Source organism: Botryllus schlosseri, chromosome 14, assembly GCF_051294905.1.
Source record: "Botryllus schlosseri isolate E-star chromosome 14, Bs_hap1, whole genome shotgun sequence".
Lineage (NCBI taxonomy): Eukaryota > Metazoa > Chordata > Ascidiacea > Stolidobranchia > Styelidae > Botryllus > Botryllus schlosseri.
In genome coordinates this window covers 4356757-4369312 of record NC_137249.1, presented here as the reverse complement: position 1 = coordinate 4369312, position 12556 = coordinate 4356757, and the positions used below count along the sequence as shown (strand labels likewise).

At 40.2% G+C, this 12556-nt stretch overlaps 2 protein-coding genes across 2 annotated transcripts; both read right to left on the bottom strand.

Annotated features, from left to right (window-relative positions):
- Nucleotides 1–1085: 1085 nt before the first annotated feature.
- On the bottom strand, nucleotides 1086–5163 carry LOC145455685 (tRNA (carboxymethyluridine(34)-5-O)-methyltransferase alkbh8-like). Its single transcript, XM_080333664.1, has 5 exons — nucleotides 4089–5163; nucleotides 3648–3813; nucleotides 2936–3064; nucleotides 2202–2392; nucleotides 1086–1472 (listed from the first exon to the last, which is right to left on the bottom strand). Exons 1-5 carry the CDS (start codon nucleotides 5102–5104, stop codon nucleotides 1118–1120), a joined length of 1857 nt encoding a protein of 618 aa, XP_080189790.1. The 5' UTR covers nucleotides 5105–5163; the 3' UTR covers nucleotides 1086–1117.
- LOC145455694 (tubulin-specific chaperone A-like) lies at nucleotides 5077–6173 on the bottom strand. The gene has a single exon (XM_080333675.1). The coding sequence runs from the start codon at nucleotides 6065–6067 to the stop codon at nucleotides 5744–5746; it is 324 nt and encodes a 107-aa protein (XP_080189801.1). The 5' UTR covers nucleotides 6068–6173; the 3' UTR covers nucleotides 5077–5743.
- Nucleotides 6174–12556: the final 6383 nt, after the last annotated feature.

The following is a 12556-nucleotide window of genomic DNA, read 5'->3' as shown; positions in this document are numbered from 1 at the left end:
AGTTGTAAGCAATGTTGCTTCAGAAAAGGTTCCTTATACAAATTTTTACACCATGCGTAGTGAAGTGGTCAGTAACATTAGTTTAAGAGTAGACTACTTGTGTAGGTTTTGTCTATTTCCACTAGATGGTTATGTATTTAGGTTATTCTGCTACTGTTTCAGTATTTGAGGCCTAAATAATTGTTTCCGAAGATTTTGTGAAGTTGGATGGAGTCTACAGATCACTGCCGGATATTCCATATTTTTCAATCAACTGGCCGATGGGCTCCCTGTTCGTTAAATCTAGTAACATAGTGATGTGATACTAATTTCAAACCTGTGTTCTTTATATCGTAATCGTTTAGATACAAATCGAAATTAATGTTTTGGAACGGGGTGGAGATTTATCCTCACTTACCTACAGTATCGTAGTGCGATGATTATGCCGCTGAACTCCGAGAGATATAGGCAGGAAGATTGAAAATTGCTCTAATTTACGACTGAAAACTATCGTAGGAAGCCGATGACATTTGGACCTGCATCTTCTGTCACATATTTAGATTCAAAATTTTAGATGTTGTATGAACTTTTGGGTTTACTTGTCACAAGGAGGCAAGGGTCACCCATGAAAGCGAGCTTAGTGTATCTGTGCTCATGGTCGTTGTTTACCGACGTCACTGTGAAAGCACTCCAGGGCAGATGAGAGTTGGCAATGTAATGTGTGTGCATTGTGCAGACTGCGCAGTAATCAAACCAATTATTTTGTTGGGCCGAGAAAGTTTGGTACTTAGTTCCTTGCCCAAATTGGTATTTGTGCAAGGTTTTGGAAGCACTGGACTACTAGAAGTCTGTGTTGCCTCGTCCCTATCTACTTTACCTTAGGCATACTCTATTTCAAGTTTTGGCACGTCTCGAAAACAGCTACTTCTATAGTAAGCGACAGTCCAGAGTATCGTCGACAAACTGTGTACAGGTATACAACCTGAAGGCTAAACCCACACGATTAACAACAGATATGCTGCAAAACCGAGTAATAAACTGCCTTTTCAATCAAGCCCTGCCATTGGACCAACTCAGTCGCAACGGGCAAAAACGACCTCTATCCATTTCAATTTTAATGAACCAATTTATTGCACAGTCAACCGATCTTTTTCAATATAATGCACCAATTCCCTTCGTCATAATACGATTCCGCAATCTCCGCGTCGCCAACGTCACGACATAAATCATCCAGTTCACCCTTCTTGAAAACATGATAAAATCTGTGAAAAGTCTTTGGCGTCTCGTCACGCTGCACCGCATTTACGGGTTGACCTCGCGACCCCGGGTCGTTCGTTAACCGTTTGTGCCACGGCACCAAAACGTCTTGCTGCCGGAAAGGAGTTCTGTTTTTGTGTATCGGAATAACCTCTCGTGGCGTTTCCGACTCTGATTTCAGCCGGGTTTCGCTGCCGAGGTTTTCGGTGATCTGCTTCAGGTATTTCGACTTGACGCTGAAAGTGAAAATCGTTGATTTAGGAAGCTTGCTTCGTTTGTTCCGATTGGGTTACGGGTTGTAATTGTAGCAATTAGAAACCGAAGGTGCGGTAAGGTAACGAGAACAAAAGGGTAGTTCGAAAATAATGTTTTTCTTCAAATTTTACTGGCTTATAAAATTGTTTGGTCGACTAAAAATGCGCTGCACACCAACTGGTGGAAGAGAAGCACCTAATGACATGACGGTCTTGGCCGTCGGGGTCACCACTCATATGACTTGCTGCGAGCCATACGCAACGACTCGAGTACAAGTCGAGTCAATGCAGAGATTGACTCAAGTCAATTCGAGTCATTTTTCGTATTCTGAGAAAATGACTCAAGTCGAGTCACCAAAATATCGTGATAGAGTTGAATCATGACTCAAGCCATTACAACCCTACCCGATATATTAATACATACATAGTATATACTATGAGCCAATTTCAGCAAGTGCCATACATCCCAATTCACGCTCATATTCAGTGAAACATGCCTATTTTAATTGAATAATACAATATCGATGCATCGCTTTCAAGCTTTCATAATAATAACAGTTACGGTAGGTCGGCAGACATTTCTAATGCCAAAAAGGGCTGAATTCAACATGCAGAATTCACCAAGTGCAGATATGAATGGCAAACACTCAAACTACTACTCGAACTGATCGAGAGGGGGTCCTATACGCAAATTCCGCTTCGTAAAATCACCTTTTATACTCTTGCTCCATTGCCCAGACCGAGACGAGAATTTTACCTCCCGGCTTGGTGACTCTCAGCAGTTCCACAATCGCTCTTGTCCTCCTTTCGACGGTCGAGTAATGATGGATCACAGCAATGCAAATGCAGGCGTCCACACTACAAGACTTGACGGGAAGAGTCAAACCGTCACAGACGAAAACCTGAAACGTGGCGCAAAGCCTTCATAAGGAAGCGGGATTTCAGATTATAGTGGCTGCGGATTTACAGAATCCTGTAGGCGAGAATTAAGGGAGAGAAGCTTTGATCGTTTTCTCACCGAGAAAAACAAAGTTGAAATAGTATTGCTAGTTGCTACTTATAGGCCAACATACTTCAAGTCAATAAGCAAAAACATTGCATCGTAACGACGAGAACTGAGTGACGCTATGTGTAATTGTCTTAACTTAGCTTATTTTTTTTAGACAGCTATAGACATCTTAATGCGAATTTCATGATATCATCTGATGTTCAATAATTTGGACCAACAACAAAATCTCAAATCCGCAAATATTTACCATTTTCATGGAAATATCATTCACTGTGATGGGACTATCAAATTACAGAGCGGGGATGGGGCATTAGAAAAGAAACAACTTAGTAAAAGGAAGTTAAAGAAACGTTACCCTGGCGCATCTAGGAGAAATAAAGTGACTTGGACCAGTTGAAATAATGATGTACTTCCAATTGTCAATACAGAAAGTTACCTCATGACCTTTTTCTTTGCAAATATCAATTAGGTTCTCGCTTTTGTCGCAGCCAACCATGTTGACGTCGCTGCGAACGCCAAGATATCTCCCACTGCCGCATCCGACGTCAAGAACGATATATCGAGGCTACAAATTAGCAAACAGCTTATATCTTGCAGGTTTAAAATGAACGGGCTCAAACATTCGATAAATTGTATTTTGACTATCAAGCCAAGTCTAAAATCTCTGAAATCTTAACCTTCATCAGTCAAAAGCCATCATAAATTCTAACACAATCTACTAGTTTCTGTTGTCAGCAAGTTTCTCACAAATTTATAAACATCATAGAGAGTAGGGCGAAACATACAATCAGTCAAGTTCACTTTCAAAAGGCCATATAACATGATCGCTTCCGTTTATTTCAGCAGAATATAACAATAAAAAATTCTTGTCTATGTCAGCCAAGGTACATTCAAGTTTTCAAAGATCAGGTTTTAGAACCAAATCAACCTGAATCTGGATGAAGCCTTGAATAATGTCAAGTAAATTGCAGTGAGAGAAAGATGATTATTGCTTCATCAACCGGAAATTAACAACCAACAAATTGAATATGTAAAAAAACAATAACATATACCGCGATACCGGTACACAATAATATAAGTGTGTAGCTATCTGTGCACCATAACTGGACTTAACAACGACCGAGACCCAAAACGACCCCTGGAATTACCTGCAATGATTGAATGAAGCTCACGACTTTTGGCCAAGGTTTTTCACGTGTGGCAGTGAAGTGAGAAGCAATTTCGTTGTAAACTTGGCGGACATGGACATCTTCAAGATGGCCTGCTTCCGTTTCGTTGGCGGGCTGGCTAGCAACCGAATCGATCAGAGTTTCACTAATTACAAAATTGGCAATTGTTAACATACAAAGCACAATTAGTAACTGCGCTAGTATAAAATATACGAAGAGACTCATGCGAGGTACAGAACTTAACTATACAATTGAATGGCATATTCACATTTAAATAAACCCGTATATTTTTGACTGGCACTAGTTTTCAATATACAACGTTATTCTCAATTCTCCCACTAGTTGCTGACGATTACCCAGACGAGTATCAGTCGAACATTTTCAATAAGAATACACTATTCGATAGTTTAAGAAATATACCTAAAATTCGGTCCTTTATAGTCATCCCTCACCCTCCTGAACGTAATAGAATATCTTTCTCCGCGGTTCGCAGGCGTCAAGTTACCCTCCCCGTCCGAAGGTATCAAGTCCACTTTTCTTGGAGTTATTCCATGCGTCCAATTATACCTAGATTCACCTTTGAAAGATATCAAAGATCGAGGTCGTAAAACAACTTTAATGTGACGGTTATCTTTTCTGAAGTCCATCGTTGTCTGTGTACCAAGGCTTATCGACAGTAAATCTTCGTCAAAGGCTTCAGGATTGTCGATATGCGGAGGTATTCCGTGTCCAGGTTCATATTTATTAATCGTGATTTGATTTGGGTCGTTCATGATCAGTTCTTGATTTTTCATTTTTTGAATAAGATCTGTCAGTACGCTCGGCAAGCCGTTTGGAAACGGTTTGGTAGGGTCTACATCACTGTATTTATAACGAAACTCATACCCGTAATGCCAAACCTGCCTGTTTTTTAGTATGTTTTCTCCACATACACGTTGGCGTGATACAGGATTCTCAGCTTTTAGAAAATTCAATAGTTTCAATTCCTCTGATATGGAAATGAAATCTTCAATAATTTCAAGACCAGGTACGCGACCAAAACAACTGGTTATCTCAACTTCACTTTTTCCATTTAAGTCTTGCACAAAGTGTACATAAAACGTAGCGGCTGCGGCAGCCAAGTTCTCATCTGATCTATGGACGTATCCTTGTAATTCTGCAGCCACCTTTTCGGCAGTTTTCTCATCACGAAACGAGACTATGGCGTATGATTTTCGGGTTGGCATTTGCAAGCTTTCAAAGTCGGATATAATCTCTTCTAGATGATGTCTTCGAACTCCGTTACCGACGCCTGCATTGCTAATGACCAAATGCTTTGTCGCATTATCGGAACAGACAAATCCTTCTTTTATAATCTTTGCTTTTGCTCGCGAGTATTTCCTTGAAAATTTATTACCGGGAACCATAATCTGTACGAAAGTATAACAATGAAACATTTAACAGGGAGAACTTTGAAGATAACATGTTTTGCGTACAAAGTCAAAAAGAATATTTTCAAGAAATCAGATATCTCAAGATCATGAACAGGAAAATGGATATTCAGTCATCGGTGATGCGGTAGCTGGTACCATAACAGCTATTTGGATATTACAGTCTGTACTTATAAACTATTAGTCAGAATCTCAAACATTACAGTAAGTAGATGAGACTTTATAACAAAATTTCCACAAAATGCCACAATCATGGGCAATTATCAACAAGAATACACCATAGCATCACATTTCGACATAAATGATTACGTACATTGGATTCGTTCAGAAACATCAACAAAACTCTACATTACAGCTTTACAGAATATATAATTCCAAGTTGAAAGTTGAACGGTTTCAAGATATGTCTCACGAACAGGAAGGAAAGAGAAATGACCCAACCATAATGTACCATTAACACAGTTGAATGCTTCATTCATGTATTTTGTACGGTATAGGCACATAACCATTAACAAGTCATAATTATCATTTTGTAAATCAAGTGAAACATAAAACTGGATTTCTTGTACGTTACATCCGTGCCTGTCGATTCATTCACTTACGAAATAATACATCATCAAGTCACAACCAAACAGTACGTCAAGTTCAAGCAGCTTGCTGAACCGCCTCTAATTGTTTAACAGCATTCTTGTATTCTTCAGTCTCTTCCAAGTCCTTTTCCGTTTCAAGTAGGCTGGATAGTGTTCCAACTGCTTGTTGTAGTCGCTTTTGGCAATCTGGGCCCATCCTTTCGGACTCTTCGAGACATTCCTTTTGCTTTCTTATAACGTACTCATCTTCACCGCCGGCCTGCATTTTCTTGATTTTCTCCGCGATTTCGACAGCCTCTTGCCCGTACATTATTTTTTCCTTGGCTATGCGTCTGACTACGCCTGTCTGAATTTTTAACTTTCGTTGTCTATCTGCCATTTTATGTATTCCGGAATCTACTAATGTAACTCAACAGGTCACAGTTCCACAGATCTAATGTACCCGGTCAAGATGTTTGTTGTCCCAACCGTCGTCACATGTTTCGGCAGTCAACCGTGCAGCCAAAAAAAAACATCGTCAGCTCGATAACCAAACGCAGACCATCATCATTGGTTTATTAGCAATTTTATCAGTTCAACTATCGAATGTCACATTCGATAGTTCAATACACCACAAAAATGCGATACAATGAAAGGATAGGAAGGTGTCCAAGTGACTTGCAGTAGTCTATGGCATCAGAAACCCACCTTGGCCTAGGCGATGTAAAGAGGAGGCATTCACGCACACTGAATGGCGGGGAAGATAGCGTAGTGGTGACGACTGACGATATCGGGCGGCCGTCGGAGGTTAATCTGGGCTCCTCTTCCCCGTCGGTTGCATCACAATGCCTGCCAACCTCCGTTAAAATGGAATATTCGATGCTGATTTTGGAGGGTTCCAGGACCATGAGCAGAATAAAATTTATATTTTCGCAATCAGTACCGCAGTAGCTTTCGATTGATAACAATTTCATCAATATTTTCGCGCTTGGCAAGTCGGTCAAATATTACCGTAAATTGCCTTTGCCAAATGGAAAGTGTGACGTACAGCAATCGCAGTGAGCCGTGAAATTTGCTTGTGTCCAGTGTCCACTGTAGCGGTAGTCCGCTTTATATAGCTCAGTGCTTTAAACGCAAGTGGCGGCTCGTCCTATAGGGAAACTGGGGCCTTGCCCCACCTAAAATGCTGTTCCATAACAATTATTTACCATTTATCGACGCATAGCAATCAATATTATATACCGAAATCACGGCGAAAATCGCATTCTTTTTGTGCTTTCGCTTGCAAATACCCATTGCCCATATATAGCGAAGCCTCTGCGAAAATCGAATTCTCTTCTGTGTTTTCGCTTTGTAAATGCCTAGCCGGAGCATGCCCCGGTAGCGCTCATCTCAAACCGCTCACAATAAAGAAACGGTGATTTACTCTCTCCTATTCATCAAATTACCGAGGAAGTGGGGCAACTTAACGTAGTTGCCCCTACAGCGTGATGTAACAATCGTATCTATATCTGAACTCTGTTACCGTCCTTTGCGTTGAGTCGACCTTTGCTGAGGTGGGTCGATTTTGACGGTGTTTCGCGCCATGATAATTCTTGAAACTTGGTGTGTTATGTCGTGATGGTGGTAGGCCTATTCAACAATTCTCCAAGTTTCAGGGTTGTTACTTAAAGATTACGGTAGTAAAATTTGGTTTCCGAAGTTTAGTGTGTGTTGATCCGTCATGTATCGCAAACCGATTTTACTCAAAAGCCGCGGCATTGGTCTGCATTGATTTTGACGATGTTCGCCATACCGATGAGATCGGTCATGACATTTGGCACGGTAAGTATCGAACGCTGTAACAAGTTTTAAGTTTGTCACTGAACTATGTGGGTGGTAATTTCGTTTCCTAAGTCGAGTGAGAGCTGACTCGTCATTTATCGCTAACAGATTTTACGCAAAAGCCGCTATTGGTCTTTATTGATTTTAACGATGCTCCATACCTAGATCTGTCATGAGCTTTTGAACGGCATGTCTTGGATTTAGTATCGAACGCTGTGCCAGAGATCTCAACGTCGACACTCAATGATTGGGGCAGTCTGTTCCAGGGTTGTAACCAAGTCACATGGCTCCGAGTCACAAGTCAATCTCACTTTTATAGTTTTGACTCGAGTCAAGTCGAGTCATTTTCACTTCACCACCGAGTCAAGTCCGAGTCCAAGTCTTCGAGCAGAGGTTCGAGTCCGAGTCATGGTATTATGACTCGAGTCCGATTCCGAGGCATTGTGTTGACTGCTCAGTTTTCAATAAAAGTCTTGTTAAACCCGCACTTCTTGTAGCTCTATTTGGTGATATCGAATACTTCGCATTTATAATATCCTAATTTTCCTCACTTTATGCAGTTTCTGGACGCATTTTCAAGTATCTGTACCAATAATAGGCGAAATCACAAGAGTGGTTACTTTACTTCTCTTCGAAATTACAATGAAATGTCGGTCTTGGCCGTCTGAGTCTCGAGTCATATGACTTGGTTCGAGTCATGCGCAATGACTCGAGTCAAAGTCGAGTCAATACACGGATTGACTCGAGTCGAGTCGAGTCATTTCCGTATTTTGAAAAGATGACTCGAGTCAAGTCAAGCAATCAGCAGAAAATCGTGACTCGAATCCGACTCGAGTCGAGTCATGAATCGAGTCATTACAACCCTGGTCATTTCGTTATCGAGGTCGAGTATGGTAGAGAAGTGCGCTGATCTGACATTTTTACCTATCTCAATGCGGATTTCACGCAAAAGCCAGTGTTGTTGGTGTGTTCCATACTGCATGAGATAGGTTATGAGATGTGTTCCATAATGAGATATGTGTTGAGATGATGATCTCATGAAACAGTTTATTAAGATTCTCGGTTTGCATTCAAAGATTTACTTCATTTGATATTCTCAAATGTCAATTTCACCGTGAAATTGTGCCCTTCAAGCCATTTAGTTACAACCCCTGTCAAGCGCGATAGCTATAGTTCGTTTTCGATGACGGCTAATAGCTGATCACTTGATCAGCCTATTCCTCAATATATCTTACGAAACATTCCGTGTTTTTACGCAAGACTCGGCCCTTATCAGCCTGAAAATTGTCCATTGATCTAATCGTACGCGGGAAGAAAGCGCACTCATGCGTTTTTCCCAACGTATTTCGATACAAATGAATGACTGACGTATAAGCAAGAATAAGGACGCCTCGTTGTACACTTTTACACTGCTGATGCCAGGGGCAGTGTCTCTAGTTCGACCGAAATTGGGTATCGTGATCTGAACCATGTGGTCTACTGCAAACAGCGTCTCGATATTACCCGATGGTCGACATTGCTCGGCTCGAGTTGACTTGTTTATACTCCAATACATCTTATTCTGAAGTAATACACACTTGCAAACTTTTAAAATTCCTCTAATTGAAGAATCGCTTTATATCAACTTTGCTGCAGTAATTAGGCTCGATGCGTTTGATCTGCTTACCATTCTCAACGCTCTCATTCTGGGTATTCCGGATTTCAATGAACTCGTCATTGAACATTTTGCAACTATGAAATCACGTCGCGCGCAATAGGCCTACTGGTACAAACGTTAAAATATGCAGGTTTGAACTACTGTACTTCATGTTTTCTTTCGAATAATTTGAAATACGTAAGCCTTCGTTAACCATGCCTAATATGTCTATACCGCACACAAACTGTATGTGACCACCACGAAGTCACATTTTCACGCCGGAATACACTATTGTGACGTCATTTAGACAACAAACGTCGCGTGCACCCCTTGCCCCACCACCCGATATTGTCACGAGCCGCCACTGGGCCACACCAAATAGGACACTATATGCTATTATACAAAGGCTATGTTTGCAGCTTGTAACGTTATAGCTTGTGTAAGCCTAGACCGGTGGTTCTCAACCTTTTTGTCTTCGCGGACCCCTTTTGGATTGTCACGGACCCCTGCGGACCCGCTCAAGTTTTCGTTCAAAATTAGGTTAATTATCGTGCAACCGTCACTTGTTTTGTGCAAATATTAATTGCAGGCTAGTGATAAACAGCCACAATATGAATGACTATTCTTGAAAATAACATCACTATATATGCAGAAAATGGGTAGACTTTTATTATTTCGAAGCGAATTTTGCAGCTGTATTTGCTGTCTTGAAAATCCGTGTCTTCGATTTGATATGAACGAGTGCCGAAATCCATTTGCACAAAGATAGTTAATTGGTGGCGAATGTAATATTAACGCGCAACGCTTCCGACGACAGCTTTTGGTATGAGTTTTTAATGAACATATCACGTCCAGCCTATAGTCATATCTATCTAGCATCTCATCTTGGAGTTATATTGTGGTTATATCACAGGAGTAAATAGCTTTCGTGACGAGGTTTCAATTCCTTCATTGGGACGGATTCAGGAATTTTATTTCAAACGACTGTTTACTAATTTGCTGAGACTGACAACTCCAAATCCAAAATGTTTTGCAAACATTTCAAAGTCACCCTGTTTGACCTTGCTATCTTCAAGATTTCAATTTTCCACGAACCCCAACAAAACATCTCTAAACAGCAATATGCTTGCATGGACAGGCTATTGGCAATTTGACAATTAAAATGAGTCGGATATTTCATCTCAGACGACCATTTTAATGATGTGAGTCCTAAACTTGTAGCAATTATGAAGCGAAACTGATGTCTCATGCGCTGCCTAATTAAAAAAAAAATACAAATCAGGTTATCAATCATTTTACAAATTTAGAGGTTTCGCGGACCCCCTGAAAATGCTTCGCGGACCCCCGGTTGATAACCACTGGCCTAGGCGTTCTTGCGAGTGACTCCGAATTTGATCATGTTATCAGATTAGAAAGTGATTGAGAAGTATATGAAACTAACAACTGTCGTAAGCACTAAAAGTAGTAAACTCTTTGAAATTCCATCCATATGCTAAATTATGAGCTAACTGTCGCAGGGATATCGATTTTTGGCAGTAAGATTCGTTGACGCAATGAAATTGACTCGTTCTGACTTGTGTCCAAATTAAGATTCGAAACTAACTTTTTGGTACTCGGAACCTCATGAATTAGTAACTATCCACTTTAATGGCATAGCGGCCGGTTCCATTCGGAATAAAATTGTTTGTGTTTATGCCTATCCAAAAACGACTTTCCATCAGATAGACAAACTTTATTATTTTGATATCATGAAAACAATGAAATCATTTGTCTTGACAATTTAATCGCTGATAAAAGTGTGTAATCGTATTGCTTTACAGTTGCCGAATTACGTCTTATCGCAATGATATTGCGTGTCGTATTAATATTCATAAGCCATTTTATGGCATCACGGGATTATGAATGCATTTCATCCGTGCAATTTCATCTATCGATCCCCTTGCGATAGATTATTTCGAGGTCATGAGCAAGTCCATTTCGCGTGAATTTTTGTAATCGAACACAACTCAATGGTGTCAGCAGAGACAGAAAGTTGGAACGCTATAGGCATTATGAAAGCACCCATAGTGGGTAAAGAAAGGGCATCTGTATATAAGCGCATTTTCCATTGTAAAAATCGAACAGAAAATGAGATAAAATTCGGTGTTGTCAATTGATATATTGTTGACCGAGAATATATTGTTTTGTTGAGTCGGATCAAGCGGAAAATTCTACTGTAAGCAGCGGAGACCACCGAGAAGTAGCCTACGCAGGGAACGTAGCAAGCATTTAGGATCGAATAATTACTTACAGGGAATTACGGTGCTGGGATTATATTAGAGTTTTCACTCATGCGATCCACATTGGCTCTTCTTATCCTTTTATGAGACCCGCCACTCTGATATATTAAATTATATCACAGCGATCGTAATATAACCCATGCTGGAAGGTGCGTATATAACCATAGTATCTATGATATAACGTTGGGTTTAACCAAAAGCCGAGAGCTGACGACAAGAACTGGATTTGTGATAAGTAAGAATTATATAATCGTTATATAATGTTATTATAAAGTTGGCACCATACGTCAAATTATTGGGGGAATTATAATGTGAAGACTACAGCTATCATTATAAACAGGGTTGCCATGGACATGGACCCAAAAATAAGGACAGTCGAAAAATTAGATTAGCAATAGAAAAGCGTTTTTGTTCATACTCTGTGTGAGTTGAAATAGCGGTCTTTCCTATGGCCCCCAGGTTAATGTCTTCTTATGCTTCGTTTGATACTTCTAAATTTTCTCTCATAATCGTTACGAATAACGTTTTTACGCTTGCTCATTGTAACTAATCAGATTTAGCCTTATTAGTAGTTTAAACTATATGAGCAATATAATTAGGATAAATTTATCAATGATTTATAGCTTGACTACTTTTTAACCCAAGTGTCGACTGCGCTGCTCCCTTTTTCACTATGCAATAAATGCTGCCCTCTCACAGCTTATTCTGTCGTGGACTAAACGGTAGAAACCTGGTACTGCTGTTTACTGCTAAAATGAGGTCCGTTGCAATAGCTTGGTACAGCCGAAACTGCCACCACTGCCGCCTTAGCTATATCTCACCACTTAGAAGTCGAATCCTGTGGTATGTACATAACGAGAGTTCCTTTCATTTATGTCATAAATCCCCAACTCAAAAGTCGACGCAAGTCGAAAATAAGGACATTTCTTAAAAATAAGGACAGTTGAGTTTTTTAAGACCTGGCCTTTCAAAATTAGGACAAATCTTAGAAATAAGGACGGTAGTATGGCAACCCTGATTAGAAATAACCTACGATTTACCAGACACAATTCATGTAGGTAGATCTATTTATCTATAATGATCGTTATTCGGGAAGATTGAAGGGCATTTTTGGTGATCAGCCTACAAATTGTCAACCTCCGAGCATGAG

Excerpts from the sequence above, each read along its gene's own strand:
- LOC145455685 (XM_080333664.1), bottom strand. The coding sequence starts at position 5,104 with ATGTTTCATTGTTATACTTTCGTACAGATTATGGTTCCCGGTAATAAA. Across the intron at positions 3,814-4,088 it reads TATAAAGGACCGAATTTTAG|TGAAACTCTGATCGATTCGG; the intron begins GTATATTTCTTA and ends TTTTGTAATTAG. Across the intron at positions 3,065-3,647 it reads GCTTCATTCAATCATTGCAG|CCTCGATATATCGTTCTTGA; the intron begins GTAATTCCAGGG and ends GCTAATTTGTAG.
- LOC145455694 (XM_080333675.1), bottom strand. The coding sequence starts at position 6,067 with ATGGCAGATAGACAACGAAAGTTAAAAATTCAGACAGGCGTAGTCAGA.